At 37.7% G+C, this 22,342-nt stretch overlaps 5 protein-coding genes across 6 annotated transcripts; 3 read left to right on the top strand and 2 right to left on the bottom strand.

Annotated features, from left to right (window-relative positions):
- Positions 1 to 483: 483 nt before the first annotated feature.
- drag-1 (Repulsive guidance molecule B homolog drag-1) lies at positions 484 to 5,241 on the bottom strand. The gene is made up of 5 exons (NM_058480.6): positions 5,129 to 5,241; positions 3,789 to 4,059; positions 2,256 to 2,857; positions 1,238 to 1,306; positions 484 to 859 (listed from the first exon to the last, which is right to left on the bottom strand). Exons 1-5 carry the CDS (start codon positions 5,175 to 5,177, stop codon positions 624 to 626), a joined length of 1,227 nt encoding a protein of 408 aa, NP_490881.4. The 5' UTR covers positions 5,178 to 5,241; the 3' UTR covers positions 484 to 623.
- Positions 5,242 to 9,248: 4,007 nt separating this feature from the next.
- Positions 9,249 to 12,834, top strand: Y71G12B.35 (DUF4476 domain-containing protein). The gene is made up of 5 exons (NM_001262100.3): positions 9,249 to 9,363; positions 10,301 to 10,470; positions 10,524 to 10,746; positions 11,748 to 11,943; positions 12,463 to 12,834. Exons 1-5 carry the CDS (start codon positions 9,257 to 9,259, stop codon positions 12,814 to 12,816), a joined length of 1,050 nt encoding a protein of 349 aa, NP_001249029.1. The 5' UTR covers positions 9,249 to 9,256; the 3' UTR covers positions 12,817 to 12,834.
- Positions 12,835 to 12,944: 110 nt separating this feature from the next.
- Y71G12B.23 lies at positions 12,945 to 15,654 on the top strand. Of its 2 annotated transcripts, NM_001026650.3 has the most exons (6): positions 12,947 to 13,003; positions 13,407 to 13,609; positions 13,671 to 13,746; positions 13,815 to 13,907; positions 14,432 to 14,718; positions 15,403 to 15,651. In NM_001026650.3, the coding sequence occupies exons 1-6, from the start codon at positions 12,978 to 12,980 to the stop codon at positions 15,477 to 15,479; spliced, it is 762 nt and encodes a 253-aa protein (NP_001021821.2). In that variant the 5' UTR covers positions 12,947 to 12,977; the 3' UTR covers positions 15,480 to 15,651. The 2 variants fall into 2 exon arrangements, with proteins under 2 accessions (NP_001021822.2, NP_001021821.2); NM_001026651.5 differs by lacking the exon at positions 14,432 to 14,718 and having other exon boundaries at positions 12,945 to 13,003; positions 15,403 to 15,654.
- A 240-nt stretch (positions 15,655 to 15,894) lies between these two features.
- Y71G12B.17 (Phosphatidylinositol transfer protein N-terminal domain-containing protein) lies at positions 15,895 to 18,186 on the bottom strand. Its single transcript, NM_058478.4, has 5 exons — positions 17,948 to 18,186; positions 17,416 to 17,523; positions 17,153 to 17,344; positions 16,834 to 17,076; positions 15,895 to 16,200 (listed from the first exon to the last, which is right to left on the bottom strand). Exons 1-5 carry the CDS (start codon positions 17,957 to 17,959, stop codon positions 15,937 to 15,939), a joined length of 819 nt encoding a protein of 272 aa, NP_490879.2. The 5' UTR covers positions 17,960 to 18,186; the 3' UTR covers positions 15,895 to 15,936.
- Y71G12B.22 (Protein kinase domain-containing protein) lies at positions 18,105 to 22,285 on the top strand. Its single transcript, NM_001392962.1, has 5 exons — positions 18,105 to 18,121; positions 18,256 to 18,349; positions 18,916 to 19,053; positions 21,283 to 21,800; positions 22,138 to 22,285. The coding sequence occupies exons 2-5, from the start codon at positions 18,305 to 18,307 to the stop codon at positions 22,259 to 22,261; spliced, it is 825 nt and encodes a 274-aa protein (NP_001379828.1). The 5' UTR covers positions 18,105 to 18,121; positions 18,256 to 18,304; the 3' UTR covers positions 22,262 to 22,285.
- The last annotated feature ends 57 nt before the right edge of the window (positions 22,286 to 22,342 follow it).

Raw genomic sequence — 22,342 nt, 5'->3', positions numbered from 1 at the left:
GAAACTCTAAAGTTCAAAATTTTTCTAGCACTCCTGAAAAGAAATTGACTAGGGTGAACAGTTAACCGTAAATCGACCTACAGTAATCATTTAAAGAATTACTGTAGTTTTCGCTACGAGATATTGTGCGCGTCAAATATGTTGTGCAATACGCATTCTCAGAATTTTCTGCGTCCGTAATACTGTAATGCATGTATTTTTATTAACTTTTAGTGTCAAGGAAAATGTGCATTTTTCTTTCATATTTTACAAACATTCTTCAGCTAAAAAAATATACAATTTTTCTATACAATTTTTTTTGCAAATTAATTGATTTCGAATTCGAATTTAAATTGACAAGCTAGATTTTATGTGGAGAAAATTTGAATAAATAATTTGTTTTCCAATTTTTTGTATTAAAATGTACATTTGAGAAATAACAATTTTCGACTGGAAAAATCAATTAAATTGATTTTTTAAACTCAATTTAGAAGCAAGATATAATTTTTTTAAATTAAAAATGTCTTTATTTTTGAATTTTTATTTTAAAAAATTGAATTAACCCATGAACAATGAATGATAAGAGATCTGAAATGAAAATTATCGATTTTTGAGGCATTTTGAAGAGTATTTACAAATTCAGGTCAGCATAACAATGATAAAAGAGCAAAAAAAAAGATGGCAAGAAATGGATAAAACCTAATACTTTTCGATGGAATACATTTTTTAAAGATTTCCGATTGATTTATGTGATTTTTGTGTTGATTTTCTTTCTGGAACCGAGCATGTTGTTGGGTTACATGCGATTGGAAGTGATGCGGAGCCAATCGACGGAAGTCTGACTCAGCGGCGCGAGAAAGGTGTACCAGATAGTCGTCGCCTGGAATTTCGGGACATTGCTCACAAATTTTGAAAAAAATCAAATTTGCTCATAAGATATAATGGACTAAATGTGCGTTTATTTGGTAATTTAAACAGTTTTTTATAATTGCGCACGTGGTTCCAAACTGTCCCATTTTGGTGTGATCTACAAAAAATGCGGGAGAATTGACCCAGATTTCTCAATTGATTTCGCATGGTTAAGAAAGTGCTGACGTCACATTTTCTTTGGGAAAAAATCCCGCATTTTTGGTAGATCACTCCGAAATGGGGCACTTTGGCACCACGTGTTTGCGCGTAAAATTCGGTGTTTTCTGGTCAATGCACCATATTTTCCACACACAACACAAGTATTTTATCAATGGAGCGCGTTTGTTACCTGTGAACATGAGATCAAAAACACACGCGTCGAAGAACACTCCGATGTTGCCAATGTCTTTGCAGCGATCTGGAAGTAGTTCAATTAGATTTTGTTGAGAGTAAATATTTAGTAAATATTTTTTTTGCGCGTAAAATGTGATGCATCTGTGAAATTTAAATTTCGGAGCATTTCAAAACTCACGGAAATCTGGCTTCCCTCATAAATAGAGATGGAAGAGTTTTTGCGGAACTAGGCCATTTTTGCTCGGCCATATTTGGGGTAGATTTACGGCGCGTTGCGTGTCGCGTCGCGGCTCGGTTTTAGTTCGTGTGGAGTACACTACTTTCCCAGTCCGGCGGGCGATTGTCAATGGAGCGCGAAAAATTCAATGAATTTTTTTTGATAAAAAATTGAAAATTTTTGTATTTCCCGCTGATAATTGACTACTTAATTTTACAAAAAACTCTATTGAAAATTCAAATTGTTGACCAAAAATCTATTCAAAAATTGTTCCAGACAAATAATTCGTTGAAAATTTGAATTTACCATAGAAACTGAATTGAAATATTGAATAAAAATTCAAATTTCCCGCTGAAAATGCACTGAAATCTTGAATGCTGCGCTGAAAATCGATTTAAAAACAAACTGGTGGCCGACAAATTAAGTTAGGTGGCCTAGAATTCCAGAACCCACAGACAGGTTGCTTAGGATACCCCTGGCACAGAATTCTCAGCCACGGCTATCACTTTCTGTTTTTTTTTTCAAAAAAACACGGGCTCCTGACCTTCCTCATTGCATTTTTCGCGCTCCATTGACAATCGCCCGCCGGACAACGTGCGGGAAAGTCGTGTACTCCACACGGACAAATGCATTGTCAAATGGAGCGCGAAAAACTCAATGAGGAAGGCCAGAACCCCGTGATATTTCCAAGATTAATTTTAAAAAACCGTAAATTGGCAAAACTTTTTGCTCACTTAAGAAGGTAGTCTCTAAAATTTGAAAAAAAAACGTTTTTTGCGCGTCAAATCCAACATACCTTCCGCAACCTTTTTCGGCACATGAACCCGTCTCCTGTAGCACTCTGCAAACTTTTTCGTCATCTCAACAGCAAGCTCTGCAGGTATCCGTGAGCTTTTCCTACATCCCGACCAACAAAGCTCCCTGGCCACGTCTCCTCCAGTTTCCAGAACAATCGTCGGCGCCCGAACAGAAACCGATAGATAAGGTCCTTGACGGCGAATGTGAATCGACGAATGAATAAAATGAAGCGCTATTTCCACGTAGTTATCATCTTGCCACAGTACCTCTACCGAATGTTTTGACGTCATCTGGAACGTGGTGCCATCCACAAATCCACGTGGCAAGCCCTCTTCATCCGAGCTCGCCTCATAGCGGAGGGAAGCCGTGCAGTTGTGCTTTCTCACGAGAACAGTAACCTTCGTTACTGTAGTCGTTAGCGCTTCGCCTCGAACATTTCTATTAGTGACTTGAACTAGAAAATATCGATTATCCACCAGAGGACGGGCTCCCTCCTCCGAGCAAGTTTGCACGGAGCCATTGAACATTATTAGGTGAGGATCCCCGAAAAGGCTGCAGTACTTGAGTTTCCGGTTCGATGGAGGTGGATTGAAATAGCATCTGGAACAGAATAAGTTGTTTGTGATACGAAAAAATTAACAGAGATTTCAAAAAATTAGGTCTTCCCCGCCAAACTGTGTCCCCTGAATATTTGAACTTCGCAGCTAAATTTTTCTCAGATAATTCAAACTTCCCGCCACAAATGTGTCCTCTGAAAATTTGAATTTCCAGCAATAACATTTTTTTTTCAGAAAATTCAAATTTCCCGCCAAAAATATTTCCTCTGAAGATTTGAATTTCCCGCCAAAATGTTTTCTCACAGAATAAGAATTTGGCACCAAATGTTTTCTGAGAGAATTTGAATTTCCCGCCAAAAGGTTTTATTAAAAAAAAAAAAGAATTTCCCGCCAAAAGGTTTTATGAAAAAATTTGAATTTCCCGCCAAAAGGTTTTATGAAAAAATTTGAATTTCCCGCCAAAAGGTTTTATGAAAAAATTTGAATTTCCCGCCATTTTTCTTAGAATATTTCAATTTCCCGCATTTTTTTTGCAAAGTGTTCCCAGAAAGTATGAATTTTGCGCCTAAATTTTTCTTTCAAAAAATTTGATTTTCCCTTTAAAATGTTTTCTCACAGAATTTGAATTTGGCGCCAAAACATTTTTTCTCACACAATTTGAATTTCGCCACTTTTTGTCAGGCTGTCGCATTGCGATTTGATCTACAAAAAATGCGGGAATTTTTTTCCCAGAAAAATGTGGCGTCAGCACGTTCTTAACCAAGCTAAATCAGTTGAAAGTCTGGGTCTCAACTCCCGCATCTTTCGAAGATCAAACCAAAATGGGACACTTTGACACCACGTGTTCACAGAATTCTAATTTAGCGCCTAAATTTTTTTTTGTCAAATTTGAATTTCCCACTAAAAAAAATTTCCCAGAAAATTAGAATTTCGCGCCTAAACTTTAAATTTTTTGTTTTTCACAGTTGACTCACGTATTAACATGTTTCCTCTTCACATGACTATTATCATTACACGATTCCCACTTCTCACACTCGAACTCCTTCCAGTGCCGTCTCATAATTAATTCCGATGAATGAAATCGAAGATTACCATGACAATATCGTTGAGTATCATTCATACATTTTAAATAAGTCTGAAGAACTTGACAATATCGTTCGGTGGCTTTTGGCACCAGGTTTTCGTAGTCTTTTGTCTTTTGGAACCATGCTGCACATTCTTCGACACGACACGATGTGATGGGTTCTGGAAAGTGTTTTGATGTAATTTTCAAAATTACTAAAAATTTCGAATTTTTTTTCCAAATTTTTTCTTAAATTTAATAATTTTTTCAAAGGTTAATTGAAATTTAAAAAAAACTCTACTGTTGACATTAATTAATCGATCTTTGAATTTTGCAAAAAATTTTGTCGCACAGAAAGTGGGGCGGAGCGTAACTTTTGCAACACTGCCGCACGATGTTTTTCTCCGTTTTTTTTTCGAATGAAAATGTTGATGTTATCCAATTCGCAAAAAAAGAAAAAAAAACAGAAAAATTGAAACCGTGCGGCAGTGTTGCAAAAGTTACGCTCCGCCCCACTTTCTGGGCAACAAAAATTTTTGCAAATTTTAAAAATCGATAAATTATTTTGTTTTCAATAGTAAATATCTTTAAAGTAAGATTATGAAATTTGAAAAAATATTGTTCCAAAACTTTAAAAAACCGTTCAGTTTTTTTCAAGTTTGAAAAAAATCCCAAAAATAATATTTTTAGTAATTTATTGTTTAAATTTCAACGATTTTGCAAAAAAAAAAATTTTATTTGTAACGTTTTTGTAATTTTAAGTAAAAAAAGTAAAAATAAAATTTTAGTTTTTAGATACTTTTTTTGCGGAAAATAAATTCCAAAAAAAAAAAAACTCAAATTAAAAACTAAAAAAAAACTTTTCCACCACCATTCAAAAGTTTTAGACTACGTTCCAATATGTGGCCTAGGATTTGCAATTTCTAGGCCACCTCCTCCCTCCCTAGAGGAATTTGTTGTTAAATTTTGACACTTGGCCAAATTACTGCCATTTAAAATACGCGACCTAGGCTTTGCAAAACAATTTTAGGACATCTGGAATATGTAAGACCCCGTTTTACATTATATGACCTAGGTTTTGCAATAACTAGGCCACGGTGCACTGTGGGGTTTTCTAAATAAAATAAACACATCAGATATTTAGCAAATTCTACTCCACAGTATCACACACATTTGGCACCAAATACTGCCTTAAAAACAAATGGCCTAGGTTTTGCAAATACTAGGCCATTAACCCCTCAAAATACTCACTGAAAACTGAAAAAATGAAAGTGATTGAAACGAGATAGACTATTGACATACTCTGTCAAGTCTTCTCATCTCACGGCGGGTATCAAGCAGCTGTACTTCTTTGTGACCTGAAAAACGGAAAAAAGAAAATTCAAAAGTAGAGAAGCATGCACATGATTTACGAGGGGTCATCGATGAAAAATGAAGTAACGAAAAAAAAATGAAAGGGAGCTGTGTGTGTAAGTTTGGTGTCCCAAAAAATCTTTCAATTAAGGATAACGCCTTCAAAATGACGAATCAGATGAACGATTTGAAGTGGCATTGATTGATGATAGCCGGAAATTAATTGAGGTTAAATAGTTTGGGTGATATTAGTACGGTAGCTAAAGTGTACGGTAATTTTTAAAATTCTTTGAGAAAATTTGAATTTCCCGCCAAAAGGTTTTATCAGAAAATTTGATTTTCTCGCCAAAAAATTTATCAGAAAATTTGAATTTCCCGCCAAAAAGTTTTGTCAGATCAAAGTAAGTAAGTAAGTATGTGGTGAAACTAATTTCTGTTATGCCCATTACGTTTGAAACGGGTGTGTGCGGCAAATTTGCCGAATTTGCCGTTTGCCAAAAACGGCAAATTTGAAAAAATGTGGACTTCCCGAATTTGCCGCACACCCCTGGTTTGAAAGTTTCTATAATGATTTGGAACTTTTCAATATCATCAATATCATCAGTTTATCCAATTTTTCCAGAAAATTCCAGAAAACCTTGAGATATTTTGATAAAATCCAATACGGAGCGCTCCATACAGAGATTTTAAAAAAGTTTTTAAAAGTCCAAGCCTAGAAATTGCAGCATAACACGTGGTGTCAGAGTGTCTCATTTCGGCTTGATCTACGTTGATCTACAAAAAATGCGGGAGAAGAGACGCAGTTCTCAACGAATTTCATATGGTTAAGAATGTGCTGACGTCACATATTTTTGGGCAAAAAATTTCCGCATTTTTTGTAGATCAAACCGTGATGGGACAGTCTGGCACCACGTGGCATAACCAGAAGTAAGTATATAAAGTACCTTTGAGTTTTTAAAAGTATTCTAACTATTGTAACAGCAAAAAAAATCATTAGTAAAACGTTTTGGAATGCCCTACGTTACAAAGATTTAATAAATTTTAATAAACCAATCTTATTGGACTGGAGTTGCTGACACATTAAAAGTGTGTAGTGTGAAAAAATTTAAAAAAATTCTTGATTTATTTTTATAAGGTATTGTTTAAGGCAAGTGAGTAATATATGTAAATATATGATTCATTTTTTGAAAATACTGTAACCCCCATAAAGCTTTTATATTGGAAAAAGTTGTTCTAGATAATAGGGATCTAAATAATAAAAAAATATTATATGATCTTAATTGAAAACAAAACATCAAAATCAATAAACACCGTGACTACAGCGCAAAAGAAAAAGAGTTGAAAAGGGAGGAAACAAATCGAAAAGAGTGATAAGAAAAATGGAGGAGCGCGTTAAAGCTGGTCTCCCGTATAGGATGAAGAGCTGTTATGTTTGCTCACTTCCTGTGCATTTACTCTGTTTTTCGGTAGCAAGAGAGGAAGAGTCTACAGGAAGAGAATGGGGTAGAGAGAATATATTTAGGTTGCTGAAAAGGAGAATTTATGTTTTTTTTAGACAAAATACGATTTGAGGTATCTAGTTTTTTTTTCGGGAAGTTTACGGTGGGGTACCGAAATATGGGAAATATTTTCTAAATGAGTCCAAATTTGCCCCTGCCTCCGAATATCTATGTGGAAAAATTCAAAAAAAAATCTCTTAAGCTTGAAATCGCCGAATTTCATTTGTGGCCGCATCAATATTTTTTCAAATGCGCGCCAAAAGAAATTCGCAATGGAGCGCGCTTACATCTCCGTTTATTTATTTATTTTTGCCGAATAAAAATAACAATTTTTTTAAACAAGTTTCAATTGTTTTGGTCCAGTTTTTATCGGTTTTTTTCTCTGAAAAATTGTTTTTTCGACAAAAATTAATGACACTGGTTAAAAATTGAATTCGGCGAAAATAAATAAAATAAACGAAGAAAATCTAACGATGCAAGCGCGCTCCAATGCGAATTTCTTTTGGCGCGCAGTTGAAAAAAGAGACCGGGGCATGCGTGCACAAATTAAATTCGGCGATTTCAAGCTGAAATATAAAATCGGAGAAATTTTTTTGATTTTTCCACATAGATATTCGGAATCAGGGAAAAATTTGGAGTCAATTAAATATATTTTTCAGATTTCGGTACTCCACCTCTAAATCTTTAAAATACTCAAACTGATCCCAATTATTAGGTCTGAAAAAAAATACCGATAATGTTGGAGATCTTTCAACTCATGCTAATCTCCCAATTTGAATTACCGCGCCTTTGTTCATAAACTCCGCCCATAGAACCGTGCCGCACTTCAATTTCGACGCAAACTTTTTTGTTTTTGTTTTCTTATTTTAAAATTAACCGTTCGCGAAACTATACAACAAATATGTGTCATACGAAATTTCTTTAAAAAACCCGAAACTCGAAAAAAAAACAGTATGCAAATGTATGTTTTCAATCACAAGTTTGGTCATACTTTTCAAAACATCAACAGTTTTTTCTCTTTGACATTCTCTGACAAAAACACCGATAGTACCCCAATGTTTCTAAATGTACAGTAATGCTACAGTACCCCTACACTATCCTTCTAGAAACACTCGATCGCAGGCATACTACTTTGTAAACTCATATCTCTGTTGCCTTTCGGTAAAATTAAAAATTGTCAAGTAACGAAATGTGTAGTATTTGTTTTTCTATAATCCTGTAGTTGAACATTTACAGATATCTTTAAGTTGAACCGAGTTATTAGCTATAAGAGTAGCTAACTTCCGAATAGAGGTATTTGTTAGCATGAATAATTCGAGTTTACTGATAAGAAAACTAATTACTTATCAGTTCCAATGTTGCAAAATTTTATGATAAAGTTTCTAAACTTTATATATATATATACATCAGGTGGGCGGCAAACGATTTTTCCCGGCAAATCGGCAAACCTGCAAATTGCCGGAAATGAAATTTCCGGCAAATCGGCAAACCGGCAAATTACCGGCAAATCGGCAAATTGCCGGGATTGAAAATTTCCGGCAAATCGGCAAATTACCGGAATTGAACATTTTTGGCAAATCGGCAAACCGGCAAATTAGTGGAATTGAAATACTCAGGCAAATCGGCAAATTACCGGAATTGAAATTTTCGGCAAATCGGCAGACCGGCACATTGCCGGTATTGAAAGTTTCCGGCAAATCGGCAAACCGGCACTTTGCTGAAAATTTTCGGAAAATTGTGGTTTCGCACTTATTTTTCTTTGGAAATTTCCGAATTTCAATTTCAAATGTCAAAATTAAACACATCCTATGAATGTTCCTACATCAATTTTGAAAATTGAGAAAAATCTATGAAAATATTCAGAAAAAACGGAAAAAAAAATCAAAAAGACACAGTTTTAAGTGTATCCGTCTTATAAAAACTCCATCAAAACAATTCTGGCAAATCTGATATCCAGCAAATCGGCAAACCGGCAAATCGGCAAATCGTCAAGTTGCCAAAAATGAAGATTTCGGGCAAACCGGCAATTTTTGCCGATTTACCGGACAGCAATTGCCGCCTACCCCTGATATACAGTAACCATCTATCATTGAAAACCAAAAAACAAAACAAAAAAAAAGGTAAGAACCGAAAAAGCAATAAATCAGAAACCGCAACGGCTTTATCTTTTCTTATCACTCATCAATTTATCATCAGCGGATGTAAGGCGGTGTGTTGCAAATTAATGAGGTGACGCGGGAAATTCCATTGTCTACCATTTCGTCTATCCCCCACCTCCCTTCCCTCATTACGAACATATTCTCTGCGTCTCTCTCTCACCCCCTCCCAGGCCTTGGCGTGTTGTTGGTGCGTTGGCGCATTTCTTGATCGGATAAGATATATGGATTTTGATGAGGTCTTCTTTTTTTTATTGACTTTTTAAAAAAATTGTGTCTTTTTTTCAAATTATTATATTTCTGATTTAAAATTTAATTTTTATTTTATTTATTTTAAATAACAATTAATTAATTAATATTATTTCAGAGCCATGAAGAGCCCTGAATCAGCGGATATCGAGCTTAAAGCCCGCCGAATTGCCTATCAAATGAGCCGGGAGCTTGAAAAAACTGATGTTCGGGATGATTTTCAGAATGCGTGAGTTTTCTTTTTTCAGAAAAATTAATTTTTTCCAACAATTTTCCCAGGTTTCTATGTCTCCGCTTATCGAACCTGTGAGGTCTCAGAAAAACGCGATTTTTTACAAAAATTCAAATTTCGAGGCACCACTGAGGGATCGTCTCTACCGGAGAAAGGGGAACGTGACAAATTTTTCACAATTTTGTGTACAAACTTGAACACCTAAATATGAAATTGATAAAATGAGAAGAAATATTCCATGTTCCCCTGTCTTCGGAAACCCCTATCGCTCCGGTCAGTGGTGTCTCGGTGTCTGGAAAATTTGAATTTCCGTGAAAAATTGAGTTTTTCCGTGCGCAAAAAAACGAAAAATGTGTGTTTTTCAAGGTTTTTCAAATGCTGACCTAGAATCTGAAAAATATTATTTTTTCCGACTAAAAACTGAAAATTTCGACAAAAAAGACGAGACCTCACAGGTTTGGGAGATGAGATAAGCGGAGATTTGAAAACGTGAAAAATGAAGCAATGTTTACACGACTTACACGACTACATTCATTAAATTCAAATAATTACAAGAAATCTGCCACGGTTCCCTTTTCTCCGGTAAGGGTAATCCCTCAAATGAGTGGTGTCTCGAAAAAAATTTCAATTTATGTGAAAGTTTGAGGTTTTTTACGCGGACACGTGGTGTCAAAGTGTCTCATTTCGGCTTGATCTATGTTGATCTACAAAAAATGCGGGAGTTGTGACGCAGAGTTCTCAACTGATTTCGCATGGTTAAGAAAGTGCTGACACATTTTCTTTTTCCCGCATTTTTTGTAGATCAAACCGCGATGGGTCCGCCTGACACCACGTGGCGGAAAAAAGCAAAACAATACTTTATATGAAAAATCTGAAAACAAAAGCTGAAAAAAATCGAACCAAAAAAAACTTTAAAATTTTTTTAAAATTCCAGACTGCTCTCCCTGCCAATGTCTGAAACTGACAAAAATGTCGGTTTCAATGCATTTCTCAAACTACAAGTCGACATTAAAGAATCACTGAAAAACTATTCGAAATTCGGAAAAAAATCCAATTTTTTGAAACTTCTCACCGCCAAACAACTCAAATCTCTGGACCACATGTGTATGCGCCTTTAAATTTTATTTATTTTTTTAAAATTTTCGAAACATTTGCAGTAAAATCCACGTCTCCAGATGTCGAAATTAACGAAAAAAACGATAAAATCTGGGAAAACGGGTCATTTTCCGGAGAGCATGTGGTTGCGAAAACTGTGAAAATTGTTGATGGCGTGGCGGCACATTTGCCGGAGCATCCGATTCCGGCAAATATTCCACCGTTACACGTCGCACAGCTTTATGATGACGATTTTGAGCAAGAAGATGAGGATGACTTGGAATGGTTAGGTTTTTATACGAAAAAAAAATTTTGAAAACTTTTTTGAAATATAGAATGTTCTCTAAAAGTATCAATTTAGAAAAATTATCGATTTTTTCTTTAAAGGTGAAGTACAGAAATCTGGGAAATATTTGTAATTGACTTCAAGTTTTCCCCTGATTTCGATATCTAAGTGAAAAACGTCAAAAAAATCTCTGATTTGAAATTTAAGCTTGAAATCGCCGAATTTCATTTGTGCCCGTATCAATTTTTTCAAATTCGCGCCCAAAGAACTTCGCATTGGAGCGCGCTTTGATTTTCTTCATTTAAATCTTTTATTTATTTTTCGTCGAATTCAGTTTTTTAAACAATTTTCATTAACTTTTGTGAAAAAAAATTTTTTTTAGAAAAAACCGTTAAAAATTAGACAAAAATGAATGAAACTGGTTTTAAAAAACTGAATTCGGCGAAAAATAAATAAAATATTTAAATGGATAAAATCAAAGCGCGCTTCAATGCGAATTTCTTTGGGCGCGCATTTGAAAAAAGTGGTGCGTGCACAAATGAAATTCGGCGATTTCAAGCTTAAATATGAAATAAATTTTTTTTGAATTTTTCACATCGATATTCGGAATCAGGGGGTTAAAATAGTGTATATCCTTATAGAAAATTTAAAAAAAACTTTATTTATTTTTCTGCAAATACACGTGGTGTCAGGCTGCCTTTGATCTTGACGGTTGACGGTTTAATCTGCAAAAAATGCGGGAATTTTCCGCCCAGAAAAATGTGATGTCATCACGTTCTTAACCATGCAAAATCAGTTGATAATTTTGTGTCTAAATTCCCGCAATTTTCGTAGATCTACGTAGATCAAACCGAAATAGGACAGCCTGAAAAGATCATCTCGAACATCGGTTTTCTCAAGCTCCCGGCCCATATGACAGGCAAGTCGGTCGGCTTTAAGCTCAATATCCGCTGTTTCAGGGCTCTTTTTGTTTCTCAAAAAATATAAGCTTTTTTTGCAGGTTAAGCAGTCAGCCGGGTGGATCATCAAGCAGAATTCCGGATGTTCCATCGGAACCCCTTCCAAGATCAGCTGGGATCTCTGAAAAAGTACCGGAAAAACAGATGTCTACTAGGAAAATCGTTTCGCGAGCCCGTCAAATCGCGAAAAGTGACGCACAAATTCAAACGGAGCAAATTGAGAAAGAACGGGTTGATGTAAGTTTCAAACCATACTCCAATTTTGCAACGTGGCCGCCAAAAATAGAAACTTCGGCCATTGATTTGTTTGATTTGTTTTGCGGTCACATCGCAATTTAGATCTTCAGCTGTGTGCGCAACGTAGTGCGGAAAGATGATTATTTGGAAGCGGCCGACATGTTCGGGGTTCCGCGCCGCCCTAAACGTTGAGATTAGGGCTGTACAAATCGGCGTCCGGTCGTCCGATTTTGACACCACCGGACACACATGCGTCCGGTTTAGGGTAGTTTTCGACGGCAGCCGACAATTTCCGAGTTTTATCACTCACTATACTTAATCAGCAATTTTATAGTGAGTGACCAAACTCGGAAATTGTCGGCCGCCGTGTGCGTCCGTTGGTGTCAAAATTGGACGACCGGACGCCGATTTGTACAGCCCTAGTTGAAATACATTCGACGTGAGTGACGCCGTGAGGCGGCCGGCGCGGCGACCTCATGGGAGCCATAGTTTTCTCCGAAATTATGTATATTTTTTCAGACAGCAGAAATCGGCACGAATTGCAATATAATAGTGACACCACGCGTCTTGGAGAACGATGACCCCCGGGGATCGGAATTCGTGGAAAAATCCCCATTTCTCTCACCAATCAGCACAGCAATATCGGATATCAGTGAGGGAGAAGTAGTGCAGTTACGGTCAACGGACAATGTGATTACTGTAACAAGTCGAGGAAGAATCGTGGCGACACCACGTGTCATTGAGGATGATGATGTGGTAGATCACCACTTTGGCTCCTTCGACTCAAATGTGCTTGTAGAAAAATCGACGAGCCCGTTTGGTGTGGCAGAAGTTGATATGTCGATCTCGTCGGCGCATAGCCATTTTGAATAAAATTATTGATTTATTGATTCTTCTCAAATTTTTGGTTTTTTTTTTTTGAAAATCGGGATTGCACCCACAAAATATATCTTTTTATATACTTTTTATAGAGGTTTTCAATTTTTTAAACGGATTTTTTCAGCCAGTTTTCATTCTCGGCGGCTCTATGCAAAATGAGCGGTAGCTGTGGTATTATAGAGTAAGTTGTTTTTTGTTGAAATTCTTGAGACACCGCGCTCTTGTTGTGCAGAAGAGTTGGTTTTTACAAATATTAATTTTCACAAAAATATCGATTTTGCTCGAAAATATTGATTTTTTTGGGCTCCCGACAGAGTGAGGCGCGAATGCGGGCCTCACGTCGCTGTGTGTGTGTGCAATGAAGTGCAAAAGGTAGTTGCCTAGAGCGGCCGACACATTCGGGGTTCCGCACCTCACTATACTTGCGGCGTGGGTGACGCCGGGAGGCCTGCGCGGCGGCCGCTGAGGCCGGCGCAAGCGCCGTTACGGCGGCCTCATGGGAGCCCTAGATTTTTTTTACAAAATATCTAAAATATCAATTACAAAAATTTTTCGACACCCTCTCTCTCATTCAATTTTTTCAGTCCGGACACGCCTCCGCCCAAGGCCATCTCCTACAAGAATCGGCGGGCCGGCAAAGGGGAGGCGTATGAGCCGACGTCACATGAACACGTGGCAAATACGGTATCACACGCGATCGGTATAGGACCCACAATTCTCGTCTTCTACTATTTCATGTGCGCCTACGCTCATCGAGACCTTCAGCACATTTTGATGATTATCTATGGTACGGTAGTTCTGGGACACGCTCATTTATTGGTTAATTCTCAGAATTTCTCTGATTTCAGGAATTTTTACCACTCTATTGTTCACTTCCAGCACGGTTTACCACTTTTGCGAGCTTCTATTCCGCCAGCAGAATAAGTGAGTTTGACCACGCCCACTTTTGCCCGCGAAAATTTTTTTTTTTGAAAATTAATTTTCCTTTCCAGACACCGAAAACTTCGTTATTACCTGCACATTTGCGATCGGGCGGCCATTTACCTGTTCATTGCGGCCTCATACACACCCTGGCTCACACTTCGGTAGGTGCAAGCGCGCTCTAATGGCGGTGTTTAGATTTTTTGAAAATTTAAGATAAAAGCGGTAAATAATACACGCGATCATTTGGATTTCAAAGAAAAAGTGGATTTTTCAAAAATCAGAAAGCACGGGGTTCTGGCCTTCCTCGTTGAATTTTTCGCGCTCCATTGACAATCGCCTGCCGGACAACGCGTGGAAAAGTATCGTGTACTCCACACGGACAAATACATTTAGTTTTACAACTAAAATCGAGCCGCGTCGCGGCACGCAACGCACGTAAATCTACCTCAGATATGGCCGAGCCAAAATGGCCTAGTTCGGCAAAAACTCTTCCATTTCAATTTATGACGGAAGTGAAAGTCGATAAATGAGCATTTTTATAATATATTTGAATTAAAAATCGATAAATTGATTTTTAAAAAAATATTAAGTGTAAAAATCAATAAATTAACATTTTTTACATTATCGATTTTTCCGGAATTTAAAAAATACCGCAATTTAAAAAATCGATAATTAATTTTTGCAGTCACTGCGGTCTTCCGGGCCTAAATCTCAAATGGATGATTTGGGTATTTGCGATTCTTGGAATTCTCTATCAATACAATTTTCACGAACGCTACAAAACTCTGGAAACAATATTATACATTCTGATCGCTGCGGGACCATCAGTGGCGATATTCACGATGAACGATCGAACGGGTCTCGAGTGGATGATGACGGGCGGTATGATGTATGCCGTCGGCGTGTTTTTCTTCAAATTGGACGGAATTGTCGCGTTTGCGCACGCGATTTGGCATCTTTTTGTGCTACTCGGTACGTTTTTGGAACAATTTTTTTAAATGGGAATTCTAGGCCACGCAGTGAAAAATGGTTGAATTCGACATGGCCTTTTTTTAGGCCACGTTTAACAAATTTGACAAATACTGATTTACTGATTAAATACTGATTTTTCATTTGTTTCGAACGAATGTCACAAAAAATTGAGAAAATTTCAAATTTTGAACCAGCGTGGCCGAGTTTTTAAATTTCTAGGCCACTGATTTTTAAAAATGTTTTTTACGGGAATTTGTGTTTGCCGAACTAGGCCATTTCGGTTCGGCCATATCTGGGGTAGATTTACGGCGCGTTGCGTGTCGCGTCGCGGCTCGATTTTAGTTGTAAAACTAAATGTACTTGTCCGTGTGGAGTACACGACTTTCCCACGCGTAGACCGGTAGGCGATTGTCAATGGATCACGAAAAAAGCAATGAGGAAGACAGAACTCCGTGAATTTGTTTTGTACAATTGAAAAAAAACTCACTTATGTGGCCGAGTTTTTTTGAATTTCCTAGGCCACGTTTCGAAAACCCGAACTTTTTCTTACGAATTTCACAATAAAAACCAGAGAAAAATCGAATTTTCCGCTTTTTCACTCTTTTTAATTAAATTTTCGTTTAAAAAAATTTCGCAAAATTTCTAGGCCACAAATTTTTCTTCCAAAAATTTCCTTTTTTTCAGGTGCCTCCTGCCACACGTACGCCGTCTACGCTTTTCTCTTAGGCCCCGACAAGAACAATCCGGTGCCAGATATTTAGGATTTTTAGAGATTTTTTTTTCTAATAGCCCCTCCTCTAGGTATTTTGCATTTAAATATTTGAATTTCTCACTCACTCACTCACCGAAACTCGAAAATTATCGATCGATTTATTGATTTTTCTTGTAAAATGGTCTCATTTTTGCTAATTTTGCCATAAATGTTTACAGTACAATTATTGATTTTTTGAGTGATGTTTAGTTTTTCAGTTTATTTTTTGGATTTTCGCCAGACATTCAGTCTGCAGAGGAGAAAACGCGCTCCAATGATAGGGCTTGAAATCCGGCGGCGGCGCACGGCGCTCAGGCTGTGGCCTGATGAAAACGATCCTGAGATGTTTTGTAGTGAAATTAAAAAAAACAATTAAATTTGAAGCCTCTGAAAACGCGCCCCACTACAAACTATTGCGAAATAGCCAAAAAAAAAATTCATTAAAACTCTTAATTTTCATTAATCAATCAATTGTTATTGACATCATCATCACACTTGGTGCCACGTTTCTCGGGCTCGGCGAGCTGCTTACGAAGAATATCGCCGGTCGCTCGCTCGTATTCACGAATCGATTCCATTGACATATTGAACCAGTTATCCAGAAGAACGTACGCGTCACGATGCATAAGACCGAATACACGTGGATATTGCTTATGCACCGTTTTTTCAACCATTCTTTGAAGACCCGTCCATTTGAAATGACACGAGACCAGCTTGTAGCAGCACATTACCTGAAAATATATTTTATCGATTTTTTTAAAACTTCATGGCGGAGAAAGCGCGCTCCATCGGACTATCTGTGAAAACTATGGCGCGAAATTTGATTTTTGTGTTTTTCTAATTATTGCACGTTTGGCCCAATTTTTGCTCCGGCGAGAAAACGCGTTCTATCGCACTAGATCCAGCTGAGTGAGGCGCGAAATGCGGGGCACACGCCGACGCCGCGTGCCTCTCTGTGTGTTATTTGGAAGCAGCCGACATGTTCGGGGTTCCGCAGATTGGCGTGTGACGGGTAGCTTGGTGTGTGCGCAATGTACCTCGAACAGGTAGTTATTTGGAAGCGGCCGACACGTTCGGGGTTCCGCGCCGCACTACACATTCGGATAGATTCGGCGTGAGGCCGGCCCATGTGCCGTTGCGGCGACCTCATGGGAGCCCTAGTGAAAACTATGGCGCGAAATATGAATTTTGTGTTTTTTTTTAATTTTTAACGTTTCACTAGATCAAAAATTGCGTTTGGTAATATCGATTTTTCTTTTCCTATTTTACTAATGCTAAAAAGGACTTTTAGCGAAAATACAGGAAAAATCTATAATTTTTAAGGTTAATTTTTTCTGAAATAAAAAATTAAAAAAGACAAATACCGGATCATGTTCATCAATCCAATCCTCATCCAATGGTCCCCTCTCGACAGTTTCCGCCTCGAAAAGCCGCGCGTCTTTCTCTTTTTCGTAATTTTTCGTTCCAAAAATGTCATTATCCGCAATATCGATGAACACAATCTCACGCTTCTCGGGGCCATCCAACGGATTTTCAGAACTTCCGTTATCGTCCAAATGAATGGTTTCAATGATTTGATGGAAATTGTCCTTCATGTAACCGGGATTCTAGAACAAATTTAAATTTTAACTGAGAAAATCTTACGATTAAAAAAAATAAAATTACGGAAAAATTCAAACTCACAGTCAATACAGTTTTACAATATGGATAGGCGTTCCAACTCTCCTCATAAATCACAAAAGCCTCCGGTGGCAGAAGTTTTTGCAGAACCCACGGAGCTTTTGAGCGGAGCCGGTAGATTTTTTTCGTGTACGTTCCGCTGACGGTCTGACCCGGACGCAGTGTGTTACTTGTGAAGTCCTCTTGGACAAGAAACTGCAAACATTTCCAGTGTAAATGTGCTCGAATGATAATTCTGGCAGACGCTATCAAAAGAGCGCACTTACCTCAACGCCCTCTCCTCCGCCAGTCTCGTTGCGGCTGCACGCCGACACTGCGTATAGGAGACCTCGCTCGAACTCGTCGACTGTTAGTGGTAATGGTATACGGTATTCCTGGAAGAAAATATGGTAGGAGATCAGAGAGAAACTTTTCCATTTCAAGAGATTCCTAGGCCAGCAAATAGTTTCTAGGCCATCAACGAGTTTCTAGGCCACCAAAAAGGTTTCTAAGCGACTAATAGGTTTCTAGGCCACCAAAAAGGTTTCTAGGGCATCAGGACGTTTCTAGGCCACCATGGGGTCACCAAGGAATTTCTAGGCCATCGCAATGTTCCTAGGCCATCAGGTGGTTTCTATGTAACCAATGGGGTTTCTAGGCCTTCAAAAGGTTTCTAGGTCATCAAAAAGTTTCTAGGCCACCAAGACGTTTCTAGGCCACTAAAAAGTTTCTAGGCCATCAAGGGTTTTAGGCCATCTGTGGATTCCTAGGCCACCATAGAATTCTTCGGCCATCTTCCAATATCAAAAAATAACTCACCTTTACAATCATGTTTTTTTCGAAGTAATGAAGTTGTTTTGAAAAATTTGACCAATTCCAACTGTTATACGTAATTTGACCTTTAACGATTATTAAAAAAAAAATTTCAAAATAAAGCTGAAAGTTCAAATTAGAAATTAATTAATTCATTTCCAAAAATCAAAATTTATAAATGTGAGTTTTCAAAGGGGGGCTAAAAAATGTTGGGCCTAGTTTTTTTTTCGAAAATCGAAAAGAAATGGCAGATGGGAAGAACTGGATCTCCCGCTGAGACTGCCACGAAACAAAAAAAAATCATCGAATTGTAGGAGGGAGGAGACAAGAAATGAGACGACAGAAGTAGATAAAGACATCGGAATGGGGAAAATTCGGACATTCGGGATGACGAACGGCATTTTTAAGGTATCAAACATTGGAATTTTGAGGAATTTGTTGGAAATTTGAATTCAGCGCGTTAAACTACTTTTAGAAACATAATTTCTTAAATTTTTGGCGACTAGGGGTCACCAGCACCCTCCCAGCCTTTATCGGTGGCCTAGAAATCCAAAAAACTCTTCCATATTTGTTGTTATGGGTTTCCACAAAATGCTTGACCAACTCTTAGTCTAGGTTCAAAGTTCTAGACCAACTTGGGGTTTCTAGGCCACGATGCAAATGAAGTTTGTGAGGACGAAGGTAGTAACATTGAAATTTTGATAAAATAGTTGGAAGTTCGAAATAGGCGCAATAAATTAACCCTATACGCCTATAGTTTCAGATATTTTTGGGGCCTAGGTGTACACGGCCATCCTCACTTACACCGTGGTCGAGAAAAATGTTTTTCTAGGCCACGGGATCTTTCTGATGGGACTCCTTTTCCAAGAAAATTGTTTGAATTGAAACTTTTATCAGGTTTTTAACTTAACATTTTTTATTGAAAAAATTAGCAAATTAAATTTTTTTTTTCAAATTTCTCATTCTCCCTACAGCACTCCAACCAATCAATACTGGAATATCGAGACCATGTCAAAAAATCGACCGTTGAAATCCTGATGCCCGCATATGTAATTGGAGGCCCCATAAGAAGTATCCGAGTGGATAAGGATCGACTTTTTGTACTAGGAATGGTTAGTAAGGGGATTTACATGATTTTTAGAGAAAAAAAAAATTTAAAATGGAAATGGTAAAAATGTTTTTTAACATAAAATTTTTTTTTTAATTTCGAAATTTTTCAGTTTTCAATTTAGTGCCTAAAAAAACACAAAACCCGATTTAAAAAACGCGAAAATTTCGCGAATTCTGCAAGCGGATTATACATTAGTTCATCTCAGCGGAGTGACGTCAACTCGGTCATTAATATTCTACGCGCCGAACAAAATACATATGGTTTTTTGTTTCCATGTGATTTTGCAACAAAAAAAAATTAAAATTTATTCAAAATTAAAAAATCATGGGGGTTTTTAATGTAAAATTGCAGAAACATTTCCACCGCCACCATGTTTTTTGCACGCCTCCGACTTCCCACATAAATTGAAATGGAAGAGTTTTTGCCGAACTAGGCCATTTTTGTTCGGCCATATCTGGGGTAGATTTATGGCGCGTCGCGGCTCGGTTTTTCTTGTAAAACTAAATGCATTTGTCCGTGTGGAGTACACGACTTTCCCACGCGTTGTCCGGCAGGCGATTGTCATTGGAGCGCGCAAAATGCAATGAGGAAAGCCAGGAGCCCGTGTTTTTTTCGAAAAAAAAAACAGAAAGTGATGACCGTGGCTGAGAATTCTAGGCCAGGGGGATCCTAGGCCACCTGTCTCTCTGGTTTCTGGAATTCTAGGCCACCTAACTTAATTTGTCGGCCACCATTTTGAATATAAATTGATTTTCAGTGCAGCATTCAAGTTTTCAGTGAATTTTCAGCGGGAAATTTGAATTTTTATTCAATATTTCAATTCAGTTTCAACGGTAAATTTGAAATTTAAGTAAATTTTCAGAGGGAAATTTTAAAAAATTCGACCGGAAATGGAACAATTTTTGAATAGATTTTTGGTCAACAATTTGAATTTTCAATTTATTTTTTGTAAGATTTAATAGTGAATTTTCAGCGGGAAATACGAAAATTTCCAACTTTCAAAAAGAAATTCGAATTTATAATTGACGGGTGTCTGGCCTTCCTCTTTGAATTTTTCGCGCTCCATTGACAATCGCCCGTGTACTCCACACGGACAAATACATTTAGTTTACAACTAAAGTCGAGCCGCGACGCGCCGTAAATCTACCCCAGATATGACCGAGCCAAAATGGCCTAGTTTGACAAAAACTCTTCCATTTCAATTTATGAGAGAAGCCAGAAATCCGTGATTTACATAAGGAAATTCAAGTTTTCAGTGAATTTTCGGCGGGAAATTTTAATTTTCAATCAAATTGGACAAGAATATTTCGACTGTTTAGTCAATTTTGGCCTTCACTCCGAGATGACAAACTTTTTGGTGGCAAAGGTTCTTTGGGGGCATAGTATCCAAGGAGACAAAGTATCCAGTAGACAAACTGGGGTGTATCTTGGGGGGCATATCTTTGGTGACAACCTTTTTTTCAACTAGATTTTTATATGTATTTTTCAACTAATTTTTGTTCACATTTTTCTGGAATGAGTTTTTTGATGCAATTTTCAATCGATTTTCGGTTATAATTCCCTCACAATTGAATTTATGAACGATGGTCTTTTGGGAAAAGCTGTAAAACGTTCAACTAACTTGGAATATCGTGAGGCTCTTCCTGATTACCCTTACGATCCTTCTTATCTGAAGGATCAGAACATCAGAAGGTACCCATGTGATCCTTTGGAGCTAAAGGATCAGAACATCAGGAAGAGCCTCGTGATCCTTTGGATCTGAAGGATCAGACCATCAAGTGGCACCCTTACGATCCTTCTTATCTGAAGGATCAGAACATCAGAAGGTACCCATGTGATCCTTCGGAGCTGAAGGATCAGACCATCAGGAAGAGCCTCACGATATTCCAAGTTAGTTGAACGTTTTACAGCTTTTCCCAAAAGACCATCGTTCATACATTCAATTGTGAGGGAATTATAACCGAAAATCGATTGAAAATTGCATCAAAAAACTTATTCCAGAAAAATGTGAACAAAAATTAGTTGAAAAATACATATAAAAATCTAGTTGAAAAAAAGGTTGTCACCAAAGATATGCCCCCCAAGATACACCCCAGTTTGTCTACTGGATACTTTGTCTCCTTGGATACTATGCCCCCAAAGAACCTTTGCCACCTAAAAAGTTTGTCATCTCGGAGTGAAGGCCGTCAATTTTTGGCAGCAAATTCAAATTTGCAGTAATTTTTTTCAGAAGAACCACCCGGAAGTCATTGATCTCACCCAGATGAGCCACGGTACAAGCCTGATTCTCGAGAAAATCATGTCCGGTAATCGCGACTACACCACACAAATCTCGATGAATCAGGCTGCCGAGCTGTGTCACGTGGCACACGAGCTGAAACTCGTGAATCTTCTGAAGCTGGTGGAGATGGATATGATCAGGCGCCCGTCTACATCGATGAAGCACGCCGTCGATGCTCTCGTTTTGGCGTTGAAGTTTGGAATGCTGGAGGCTGTGAACAAGTTGATCGATGAGATTATTTTCGAGTTTTTCAACGGCCGCGGGCTCGTCGGGTACTGTAAGAGCTTTACGGCGCTGGAAATGATTTTTGCTAAGAATGAGATGATGTTGAAAGAGGAGATTGAAGTTGGACGGTTAAATTCAGAATGGAATGAGCCGTTGCCTGTTGGCCAAGAAGTCGTCCCGTCGTTGCCACGTGGAAATAATGCTCAGATCCCGAGAATCATGCTTAATGTGGCTAAGGAAAGGTAGGTTTCCATATGAAAATTCACTGGAAATTTGAATTATCTAACGAAAATCAATTGAAAATTCAATTGTCTTGCTGAAAATTCACTGGAAATAATTTTTTTTTGAAAAAAGGATTTTGGTAGGAACGCGTTGCATTGCAATTTTCGGCGGGAAATTTAAATTTTTTAACCAATTTTCGAGTGGAAATTCAAAATTTCAACTAATTTTCGGCGGAAAGTTCAATGGTTGAATCAATTTTCGGTTGGAAATTCAACTTTTAATTTGATTTTCTCCAGAAATTTCATATTTTGGATCAACTTTCACCGGGAAATTCATATTATAAATCAATTTTTCCAGAATTCGTAGCCTGGTGGCCCGCCCGATTAACTCGGTCAAAAATGGATTCGCGTGGATTTCGGCACAAAATTTGAGACGCCGTGGACCACGGAACCATCAAGATTTCCCGAATTTTCCGGATTGAAAAATCAATAAAATAATTTTTTCTCGTATTTGTAACTTGTCACGTGTGCTCCGGTCACCCTTTGAAAATTTAATATACCTT

This window comes from Caenorhabditis elegans, chromosome I, assembly GCF_000002985.6.
Source record: "Caenorhabditis elegans chromosome I".
Classification (NCBI taxonomy): Eukaryota; Metazoa; Nematoda; class Chromadorea; order Rhabditida; family Rhabditidae; genus Caenorhabditis; species Caenorhabditis elegans.
Note: the sequence above shows the minus strand (reverse complement) of the source record. Positions and strands in the feature narration are given on the sequence as shown.

Bases quoted from the DNA above. Each gene is read 5' to 3' on its own strand.
- drag-1 (NM_058480.6), bottom strand. From the start codon at position 5,177: ATGTCAATAGTCTATCTCGTTTCAATCACTTTCATTTTTTCAGTTTTC. The intron at 4,060-5,128 runs GTGAGTATTTTG...AACACTTTCCAG, and splicing joins TTTCATTTTTTCAGTTTTCA to AACCCATCACATCGTGTCGT. The intron at 1,307-2,255 runs GTATGTTGGATT...AACTACTTCCAG, and splicing joins GCCGAAAAAGGTTGCGGAAG to ATCGCTGCAAAGACATTGGC.
- Y71G12B.35 (NM_001262100.3), top strand. From the start codon at position 9,257: ATGAAGAGCCCTGAATCAGCGGATATCGAGCTTAAAGCCCGCCGAATT. The intron at 9,364-10,300 runs GTGAGTTTTCTT...TTAAAATTCCAG, and splicing joins CGGGATGATTTTCAGAATGC to ACTGCTCTCCCTGCCAATGT. The intron at 11,944-12,462 runs GTAAGTTTCAAA...ATATTTTTTCAG, and splicing joins TTGAGAAAGAACGGGTTGAT to ACAGCAGAAATCGGCACGAA.
- Y71G12B.23 (NM_001026650.3), top strand. From the start codon at position 12,978: ATGAGCGGTAGCTGTGGTATTATAGA. The intron at 13,908-14,431 runs GTAGGTGCAAGC...TAATTTTTGCAG, and splicing joins ACACCCTGGCTCACACTTCG to TCACTGCGGTCTTCCGGGCC. The intron at 14,719-15,402 runs GTACGTTTTTGG...CCTTTTTTTCAG, and splicing joins GCATCTTTTTGTGCTACTCG to GTGCCTCCTGCCACACGTAC.
- Y71G12B.17 (NM_058478.4), bottom strand. The intron at 17,077-17,152 runs GTGAGTTTGAAT...AATTTGTTCTAG, and splicing joins ATTGTAAAACTGTATTGACT to AATCCCGGTTACATGAAGGA. The intron at 16,201-16,833 runs GTATTTGTCTTT...ATATATTTTCAG, and splicing joins GGATTGATGAACATGATCCG to GTAATGTGCTGCTACAAGCT.
- Y71G12B.22 (NM_001392962.1), top strand. From the start codon at position 18,305: ATGGGGAAAATTCGGACATTCGGGATGACGAACGGCATTTTTAAG. The intron at 19,054-21,282 runs GTTAGTAAGGGG...AATTTTTTTCAG, and splicing joins GACTTTTTGTACTAGGAATG to AAGAACCACCCGGAAGTCAT. The intron at 21,801-22,137 runs GTAGGTTTCCAT...CAATTTTTCCAG, and splicing joins CTTAATGTGGCTAAGGAAAG to AATTCGTAGCCTGGTGGCCC.